The 10,949-nt window shown below is 41.9% G+C and overlaps 1 protein-coding gene across 1 annotated transcript; it reads left to right on the plus strand.

Annotated features, from left to right (window-relative positions):
* Positions 1–3,012: 3,012 nt before the first annotated feature.
* Positions 3,013–9,839, plus strand: LOC135615520 (probable protein phosphatase 2C 33). Its single transcript, XM_065114147.1, has 5 exons — positions 3,013–3,866; positions 4,496–4,882; positions 5,015–5,132; positions 8,762–8,985; positions 9,122–9,839. Exons 1-5 carry the CDS (start codon positions 3,765–3,767, stop codon positions 9,467–9,469), a joined length of 1,179 nt encoding a protein of 392 aa, XP_064970219.1. The 5' UTR covers positions 3,013–3,764; the 3' UTR covers positions 9,470–9,839.
* Positions 9,840–10,949: the final 1,110 nt, after the last annotated feature.

Below are 10,949 nucleotides of genomic sequence, written 5' to 3' on the forward strand. Positions count from 1 at the left end.
CAGTGTCTTGTACTATATATACTGTTCTCCAGGCAATCCTATAAATTAGAACACAAAATAAAGGTCTTTTGGAATCTGTCTTTTCTGAAACAGTTAAATCTCCTTGACAACTTTGATACGTAGCTATTGGTTTTCGTGGAGCTTCTCCCGTCACGGAACTCCTTTCTTCTACGTGGGAGTCCCAAGCAAGACAGCAATGTGCACTGTCGCACATGGCTGTGGACTTGTTTCAGACTCTTTCTCTGCGCAATTTTGACTTGCACCGAAACTTGGATGCAGCCAGGCTGTTGCAGCTTGTGTCGGAGGACGACAACGAGCTTAATTTGCTACGTGTTTGAGGGGTCGGCATGCAGTAAATGCAGGTCTAAGTGGGTCATCAGATCTGGCCAAAGCTTGTCATCATCTCAGTTTCTTGTCGTCCTGGAGTCTACCCGCAGCCAGCTCTCCATCTGACTCCACCTTCTCAACTTCTTTCAAGCTCATGTCCTCAGACGCAACATGTCTCATGGGAAAACCGAGGGCTGCAACAAACCATTTCAAGCTTCATCAACATCATTTCTGGTTTCAGGATCTGTCTCGTCGTCGAAAGAAGTCTGTAACATCATGATGGAGTTCAGTGATGAGGTGCAGAAACAAATATCTTTGGAGTGGAATCGATGCTGCTTTGTTATCACATGCACGCAGTGATCTCTTAAAACTCTTGTTGTTCTGCTGAGATCGAATAAAAGGCACGAAGAAGTTTGAGCCAAATTTGCTTCGAACTAAACGTTTACTACAAAACACTAATGAGAATGTCGGATTCCACTTTCACCGCAAAGAATGAAGTTTGTGCAACACGTTGTGGATTCTTTAGCATTCATGGTGGTGTCATTTGTAAGGGAGCAAGGTTGCCATGGTTACTTAACCTAACAACCCCACACCCCAAGTCATCTAACCCTACCTCATCCCTCGACCGAATTAGTCACAGATTAATAGTAGCACGTATAGTAGCATTTGTTTTTATTTGACGGCTAAGGAAGCTCGTGGAGGGCGTGAAGAAATGTTTATTCAACAAGTCAATCGAGTGGTCAATATCAGATCACTACGCCATCGAGACACAGCCAGCGAGTGCATGACAGTGCGGTGCGTGCTTCGTCGTCCATAGAGCTTTCCTTTGCATTGTGGACACCCTTGACCTGTTCAGAGTAGCAGGAACCACAGAACAGCTAGCCGTTCTATCGACGTTTCACGTTACCAGCACCACACAATATTCTCCATGGCCAGAGAGGAAATGCTTGTTGCGAGTGATGGAGTGGCCGTCGACAAGGGCTTGTTTTCTTTCTCTTGGTTTCACATCATCATTCCACTTATGTTGCGCAACGTGCACGAGTGAAGAACTTGATCATTTGACACCACAAGCAATATTCTGATGTTCTCTTGTCGCAGTGCAGACAGTAACTCGGACGATGGGTTTTGGGACTATGCTGTGTCGTCTCTCGGTGAAAACTAGTCAGCTCATGGCAAGTTCTTCTTATGTAAACATATGAATAAATAACACACACATCGTTTTCTTTCTCACTGTGGGTGACCGACTGTGCTGCACTCACATGGAAAATCTATCACTGTTGTGTGTGTGTGTGTGCGCGCGCGCCACAAAAGAAATCTCAATTATTTGGACGAGAAGGTGCCATCGAGTCACTGAGAAGGACAACACTCTACCAACTCAGACCAAGTAAAACAGGGAAAAAGGAAAAGCCTTTTTGGTCTGGCTTTTGGCTTGAGATCCCTTTGCATCGACCAAAGAACAAGATCAACCTTGCTGCACCCACCAATGCATGCTTATCCATCCGCAAGCCACGAAATGGGGCTCTTAATTCTTTGCAGCGAGTTGTCCCATGCAAAAGAAAAAGAGAAAAAATCTCACGTTTTGGCTATTGATTGAAGGAAAAGCCTTCTTTCTTGGACATCATCATCGTCTCCATCCATCGTCCTAACCTTTTTGTTTCTCCAAACGTGTTTCACATTTTGTTTCTGTGGCCACTTAGTTTAATATCTCCATGGACAAGCAACCTCGTGACACAGTAGCCGATGGTAGCTCGAGGAGGACTAATCGTTGTCATAAATTTGAACTTTTCACTCCGTTGTAATTCTACCATCTTTCCTAGTCTTTTATGGCACACACATCTCGTTCATGCAAAATCTATTGTCAGATCTATTACCTTTAATTAATTCTGCAATTAACTTTCTATTAGTTATCCATCGAACAAAAATGTTGTGACCACAATGCCATATCTCTACATCTTTTTCCCATAGCTTTCGTCCAATCGAAGGAGACTCGCAAATAAGCTCTATCCATGGAATCAATTGGTGAGGCAACACAAAAGCATAAGTTTGACTTTGTGAACATGTGGTAGCCTCCTTAGTTAAGCTATCAATTTAGAGAAGGATGTCAGCTTTTTCTCTCCCTCTCTCTCATCCTCCTCCTTCTTCTTCTTCTTCTCCCAACTACTCTTTTGAACTCACTCATCTCCGATCAACATCACCTACTTCATCGATACAGTAATTCACATTTCCTACTACATCTTTTTTATGGTCTACAATTCAATTCAATAATTTAAGAAGATAAATGATTTAAAAAATAATATTATATTATATATATGTTTTTTATGAATCACAATTTATTTCAGTAGATTAAACTGATCACATCGTATGATCAGAAAAATCAAAGGGAACCAATCAATCGAGAAGCATCAAAATCGAATATTAACGAGCCATTATGTTGCGGCGTTCGGAGGGCTGGGCCCCACGCGCGAGATGGGTGCGGGAGGTGGCGTCACCCTTGAAACGCCCGGGGTGACTCGGTCTTGATCGAGAGCAGGAGTTCCCTTACAAGCCAGCTAATCGACACTAACTCATCTGCCAAAAATAGGATTAAAAAAAAGAAAAAAAAAGGTAATATTTTTTATTCTGCGTTTGGAGGACAAAGAAGATAACCCTGGGAATAATAATACAAGTAACCACGGAAGACGGGGGAGAGACGGGGTTGCGGGGGGGGGAGAGAGAGAGAGACAGAGAGGAGACAAGAACGGGAACCAAGGAGGCGTTGGAGCCACGGAATTGGACGACGGAGGAGAAGAAGAATGGGAGGAGGGGAACGGGACGGAATCTGTCTCCTCCTTCTATCCTCGCTCTCGATTCCAATAAATTATCTTCGGACTAGATCTTTCCCCCAATCCTGATCCCTTCTCTCTCCCCCCCCACACCCGCCACCACCACCACCACCTCCTCCTCATCTTCCCTCTCCTTACGAGAAAGTCGTTTTTTTCTTGCAAGAACACATTTCGCACACTGCTGCAAAAAAAATTCCATCTTTTTGTTATGATCCATCGTTCAAGATTCGGATTCTTCCCTTAATGTAAACATACATACATATGCATACGCGGTTTTCTTTGTTTGTTGTTGTTTCCATATGCAGTTTGTCAATCCCGATTTCTGCAAGTGGTCAATCGAGAAAATAGTATAAAGAGGGAAGACGAAGTTGTAGTGGTTGGATTGAAGAGCGGGGGCGGGGCGTGTATTTCGTGGGGGTTTCGACGGATCCGCCAAACTGGAACGTTTGGTTCCGCTGCCTGGCTGCACTGGAGTGCATATTGGATGTGGTCAGGGCCCTTCCGCTGGGTTCCTGCCTGCCGTCTGACGGGCAGAGCGGCGGCTCCAGCCCGTCGTCCCCGGCGTCGGGGACCAGGCGGCCGCCGAGCTTGTCGGAGGAGGAGCAGATCCAGGGGATGCCTGGGAAGATGTTCCTCAACGGCGCCACCAGCGCCGCGTCGCTCTTCACCCAGCGGGGCAGGAAGGGGATCAACCAGGACGCCATGCTCGTGTGGGAGGTTTGTCTGATTTCTTCACTGTGTTATTTGGATTCGAACATTTGGACCCTTATGAATGTTTGGATATGTTTTTGATGTTTGTGGCACCGTAAAAAGCCTCTTGATATTTACATTTTCCCATGGAAATCCTTCAATTGGATCTTGTAGGGATCCTTTTCTTATTGTATTTGCTGTGCAGATGCAGTATCTCCTATGGAATGGGGATTCAACTTATCTGATGCCTTCTTTGTTATTATTTTCTTGTCATCTTTTGATCACATCTGATTATTTTCTAGTCCAACTTTGGATTGGATATTAGTCCGGCAAGATTTATCTTTGGAAATTATATGCTTATACAATATCAACTACTATAAATTATTTGTATATAGTACTTGTGTTGTAGTTAAGTTTTTAATACAGCAAGTGCTTTGGTTTGAAACTATCATCATCTGAGACTGTGGGATGGTCCTGTTGTTTCTTTTTTGCTTCTTCTTCCTACTTTACCAAACTTTGACACAGTCTATTTTCACATAAAGTACATGTTATATGCCTTTTCTGCTTGCTTCCTGCTTTTAGTTGTTTTGGAATTTTTCTGCCTACAAAATGGCATCATCTTATGTTTTGTGGACAATTTTATCTTTCATATGCAGAATTTTGGAGATAGAAGTGATACTGTTTTTTGTGGAGTTTTTGATGGTCATGGTCCAAATGGCCACAAGGTGGCGAGGAAAGTGAGAGATATTCTCCCTCTAAAGCTGCGTGCCAGTTGGGAAGTATATATAGGTAATGATGAATGCAGAGAGAACAATATCAGCAGTACCAGAAGCATGAATTCGGAGGAAACTTCATCTATGAACCTCAATGAAGAATCCAAAGCTTCTGTTGGCTTTGAAGAAAGAGTCAAGCATTCAGAAACATTGACAATATTGAAAGACTCATTCCTAAAGGCTTTTAGAATAGTGGATAAAGAACTGAGACTGCATCCAGATATCGATTGCTTTTACAGTGGGACAACAGCAGTTACTTTGGTCAAGCAGGTTGGCTACTAGTCATTAACTTCCTATCATATTTTCTTTTTGAACTGATGAAGCATCTCGGTTCAAGTTCTAGTTAATACAAAACAAATTCTACTGTTTTCTGTTGTTAATGTGGGTTTCCTTCATCTATAGGGTCAAGATCTTGTCATTGGAAATGTTGGAGACTCAAGAGCAGTATTAGGCACAAGAGATCAACATAACACCTTGGTTGCAGTCCAGTTGACTGTGGATCTTAAACCAAATCTTCCCAGTATGGTCTTTTTGTCTTTTGTTTTTTCTTACTCTAAGAATGCTAATGCATTTTTTATATGTACAAACCTATGCAAACAGGCATGTGCATCTATATATTCCATTTTGACATTTGTTTGTAGATTTGGCTATTCTTCTTTTTTATGATGTTTAAATCTATACTGGATCTATTTTTATACATTTATATGCCTATCATTTAAAGGGATGATACTCTAATTATCCAATGCGCCTGTGTCGCTAACCTCCATTGGTACTACAAATGAAGGTAACTCTGTTAATCACATCTTTTTGTGGAAAACATGCCTTACTAGGTGGCATTTGGTTGGATGACCCCCTCTAGTAGCAGTGGGGAGGTGGGGAAGAAAAATTTAGTGTGTTGCTCCGACATGCAAAGTCCTTGATGACCATTTTTGCCTTTTCTATTTATGGTCCCCCTAGTCAGAACCGAGTTTGTGGTGAGAATCAGAGGTATCTCAGGTCCAAGATGCTGGGGTACCAAACTGATGTACCAAGGTGACTCAAACTGAGTTGTCGAGGTGCGAATCAAAGACAGCTCTGAGATGGCTCCAGTCCAAGGTGCAAAAATACTGACCTAAGGTCAAATTGACCAAACTGAACTGATACACTATAAGAGTTGACTTTGGCCTTCTTTGCTAAAGTGGATTATATACACATGTGATATCAAATATCCAAGGTGGTTAATATTTGAGTGTTCATCCGAATTGAGGTAACATGAGTTGAGGGTGCCAACCGAGTCGAGGTAAGGTACTCTGAATTAGATGAAATGTACACCTAGGTGATTCAAGGTGGATACTGCAAAATAGTGAGGGTTTAGGAGTGTGTCCAGCAGGTCTTCTAATGCTCACCTTAGAACACAATATAAGTTGGAGAATAATCCGAGGTGGCATTCGAGGAGCTCAAAGCTCGAGAGTAAAGAGAGTCTAGTCCTTTCTACCTTACAAGGGGTTCCCTTTTGTAGTTCAAAGTCCTTGCAACGGTCTAGTCCTCATGATCAGCTTTCTATTTGGGTTGGATGAGATGGCTAATCTGTCGCTACTTCTGTTGGGGTATTGTTAACAATGTGGTGAATAGTTATATACTTATATCTGATGGTTAGCCGTAGAGCCACAATATGCTGTTTTGACCATGTCAGTGATATGTCAGATCAGCGATTTTAATATGGGCGAGGCGAGCGCCCGAGCGCCTCGCTTCATGTCCAGGTGCCTCACTTCGAAGAGGCGTCGCCTGGGCGCTCGCCCGAGCCCAAGCATCGGGCGCTTCGGGCGAGCGCCCGGGTTAAACTGGGTAACCGAACTAGTGTTTTACATCTGGTTCGGCCTCCAGTGTTTTAGTTGGTTCAATTGAACTAACTAAAGCATTGATATCAGCACTGGTTTGGTCTCCGGTGCTTTAGTTGATTCAATCGAATCAATTGAAGCACCGATTGAACCAAATGAAGCACCGATATCAGCCTCCCAGCATCCCTCTCATGACTTCCCCAACCTTAACCCTGCTCGCGATTCTGCCGTTGACATTTCCTCTCTGCTGTCGCTGCCTCTCTCCGCTGTCGTTGCCTTTCTTTGCTGTCGCTGCTCTCCGTTGCCGCTACCACTATTGCTGCTTGTCGTTGCTGTTGTTGCTCGTTGTCGTTGCTGCCGTTGCCACTATCGTTGCTCTTGCTCCTGCTGCCGTTGCTTGCTGCTACCGCTGTTGCTTCTCTCAGTTAGCAGCCTCAGTCTTACTCTTACACTGCACCCCCGTTGCGTTGACGTTGTCACTGCCGCTGCTGCCACTGTCACTATCGCTACTCGTCGTTGCTCGCCACAATATTTTTTTATTTATTAGATTAATAATATATTATTTTGATTTTAATACTGCTAATTTTTATTTATTTAAAATTATTGTTATTGTTTTGAATTTTGAGATTTCTTGTTATTGTGATATTGTGATTATGTAAGATTTTTTTTAATTTAATATCATATTTTTATTTTAAATAATTATATTTATTAATTATATTATATATTTTGATATTTTAGCACCTCGTTTTGCTCGGGCGAGCGCCTAATGCTTCGGACAGTTTTGGACCTTGGTGCCTTTTTGGCGCCTAGCACTTTTTAAATCATTGTGTCAGATAGTTTACTTGTTGCCTTCTGATGTGATTAAAGGGTCTCACTAACACCCCCCTCAGACAAAGGGTTTTGCTTTGATATATAATCCAGGTAAACACTTGTCTTATCGAAGGCAACTTAGTAGGGCAGGGAACCATTGCTTTCAATAAAAGGAAATTTGAAGTCTTAGGAATTTGCTAAGCTTTTAAAGCTTGAAAATGCCACTTCATATTTAGCATCTTTTGCCTCCATCGAGTTCAGGTCAATTTATGCTTCATGATGATTGTATACTGCAAAGAGTATACATCATGATGCTCCATTAAGGCATTCAGAAGGATCAGTCACAAAGAGCCAAAAGGATACAATTTTTGAGGCAATATGGAAGAATATGAGAACATGAATTCTTTTGAAGGCTATATAGAAGAATATGAAAACATGAATTCGAAGTGTTGGCATTTAGTAGGTAAGGATGGTAGAACATGGATACAACATTGTGTTTCTGGGGATAGTTTGGGCTTGTTGATTGTCTTTGACAATTTCGATAAACTTATGATGGCTTCCTTGTAGGAAAGTATGCAGAATGTTACTATGATTTTCTGTTTGATTAATTAAACTTCTATACTCTGAAAATCAATCGAGTTGCCATCTTGTTGTCTTATAGTCTTGTTAATGAGATGATGTTACCACCTTAGTTAATCCTTTTCAATTATGAGTTATCTAGGAAACAATCACCTAGTGCCATTGTCTGAAAAATCATACTAATAATATGTTCTCCTGGTTATATCCAATTTCAGTTTTTTTTTTTTTTCGACTTATTACAATATAACGATCATTAAATGGAAGAACACATGAACTGTAAATTGCTAAGTACTTTGACTTTCCATATTAGTCTGTGAAAATTGTTTTTGAATGGTACTATAGTCATGCAGATTAATCTTTTGAGATACTGCAATAGCAGCCCTTTTGATGCAGATTAGGGCTTGATGAGTTTCATACTGTAGGAAGCAAAACAAATGAAATGTGACCAATCTTACAATGGCTTGATGAGCTTCATGTACCTAAAGTAAATGATAGCCTTAGTGTCTATATGGTGAACTTCATTCTTGTCCATGCTTGGTTTTGCTTCTGAAGTCCTATTTCTGATTCAAGAGTATACAAACTTTTTTTCTGTATGTAAATTCACCTTGCTGAAATGAACATTGGACAATTTTCTTTTAACTTGAGATATTTTGTTTCAGAGCTATGATGTGCTACATTGTTGTTCTTCAAATATTTAAACGAGTTTTTCTACTGCCTCAAAAAAAGGATCTGGTACTTGAGCTAACTGCTAAATATATGTTTGGATGTAACTAACCAATGTTCTTGCTCTTTTTGTTCTTCTAGTTAGATATTTTCTTTTATTCAGTCAAATTTTCAGATGGATAAGCATTTCTGAATGTTTTTATAACCACTTTGCTACTGGTTTTAAATGTTCTCAAATGGACTCCAATTTCAATGTTAAACTTTATGATTTTCTTGACAGGGGAAGCAGAAAGAATTAGGCGTTGTAGGGGCCGTGTCTTTGCTCTTCGGGGTGAGCCAGAGGTGGCTCGTGTATGGCTGCCTAATATTGACTCCCCTGGATTGGCAATGGCACGAGCCTTGGGGGATTTTTGTTTGAAGAATTTTGGTTTGATTTCTGTGCCAGAGATTTCATATAGACGCATCACAGAAAAAGATGAGTTCATCGTCTTGGCTACTGATGGGGTAAGATGGATAATGATTTCTCTCTGTTTCTGTAGCAGCCAACCAAAACACCAAGAACTTATTGTCGAATGGCCTCTTTATAGTTTCCGAATGAGCATGACTTTGCTACTGCTAATGCTTTTGCACATCATGTCAGGTCTGGGATGTATTGTCCAACAGAGAGGTGGTAAAGATTGTCAGTACTGTTTCTGCAAGGTCCTCCGCGGCTCGTATTCTTGTTGAATCAGCAGTTAGGGCATGGAAGCTCAAGTATCCAACCTCGAAGATTGATGACTGCGCTGTGGTCTGCCTCTTCCTTGGTATAGATTCATCCAATGATGCCTCCATTGCCAAGGCCAGTGAAGTTGGTGGACCACTGGATGCCATTGAGATTGGCCACGACAAACAAGAACCTGCAGGGCCAACTTGTCTGAACCAATCTGGCACGATCAGAGCTCGCACTGCGAACTATCAGGATAAGGAAGCTACAAAAGACCATGTCTAGATCTCAGTCACGTCAAGAACCTCCTGCTGCAGTGACATCTGAGTGCAGGGTGATGACGGGGGTGCTCTGCTCTAGAGAGTTTGTGCCAAGTGAATACCTTAATGATGCTGCCAAAGTTCATTGCAGGGAGGAAGCTGCCAGCAACCGGCTAGGCCGCAGCTTAATTAGTCTCCGTGGGCTTATTAAAGATGTCAGCAGTTGGAACTCTTTGTTTTCGATGAGAAGAGCAGCCCGACTATATTAGAATGTCCAGGTGTTCTCTCTCGTGTGATCTCCTATATGTCAGTGTGTAGGATTGCATTTTTTTGTTTGTACAACTTCCAACTTGTTTACTATAATTTGTTATATTTGTCATTTGAGATTTGAGAAATCTACCATCTTAACCACGTCAAACAATACTATGTTTATTTATTTATTTGTTTCGGTATATCATGTTTTACATGAGTTGTTCGAGTAATTATATTGCCTTTTGCCTTTCCACAAAACACACTATCATGTATCATTTCAGTTGAAACGAGTTGAGTACCTGAAACCCTTTCTTCAAACACATTATCATGTACCATTTGTGTGTGCATGAGTTGAGTTCCTGGAAGAAAAAGCTGGTGAGAAGTGGCTTTTCATGGTCATGTCTGTGAAGGATATTATAGTTTGGAGAAAGAACAAACAGCAGGAAATGGTGGTGATTGTGTAGCATTTGTTGAGGAGAACCTTGCGGCAAGCGGGTCCCCCAACAATATCCTTTTCCGAGGAGAGAGTTTTGGATGAGGCTACCAGCTTTGGATAAGTGTGGTCCAGAAATTATATTTCAGCTTGCAGATAATAGATCACTTTTCTTGATCACTAAGTTGTCACAAGATGTTGGAAGATGGCAGACACTGCTGAATACAGTCAGTCGTAGAGGATCTATCGTAGGCAGGCAGAGTGTGACTTGAAAGCGACAGTGAGTGGTCAATTCTGAAAGCAGGGGAAACACAGAATTCTCAAGTAACAAAACATTTGAGGTTCTGCCATTTTCTTATCAAAATTAAGTACAAGGAATGAATATTCATAGATTTAGCCACAGCACGTTCGATGATATTAAGTTAGCATACCGTCTGATGTATCGACACCATATTGGCCAATATGATATGAGCTCACCTCACCGTATGAAAAGTTCTTTTTCCGTAGGATCTCATCAACACTGTTTCCGATTCCGAATCCAAGGCGCAAGTTTTACGTGGCAACGGAAACTACATGTCCGATTCCATTTAAGGCTAACTCCCGACACAATCCGATTCCGTTCGGATTCTGAGACCGGCATGGGTATAAATAAAGCTGCTCCCGTTGGGACGGGGGAAGTGCGAGAAGGCGGCGACGATGGAGGGTCATCTTTGTGCTGACACTGCTGCTTGGTGTCTCTATGCTAAGCTAAAGGCGTGGAGGCCGGCGTCGGAATCGTGTAGGCTATTGGCTCCGGTGGTGATCAAGCTCCACTACACCG

The sequence above is a fragment of the Musa acuminata genome, chromosome BXJ2-6 (genome assembly GCF_036884655.1).
Source record: "Musa acuminata AAA Group cultivar baxijiao chromosome BXJ2-6, Cavendish_Baxijiao_AAA, whole genome shotgun sequence".
NCBI lineage: Eukaryota > Viridiplantae > Streptophyta > Magnoliopsida > Zingiberales > Musaceae > Musa > Musa acuminata.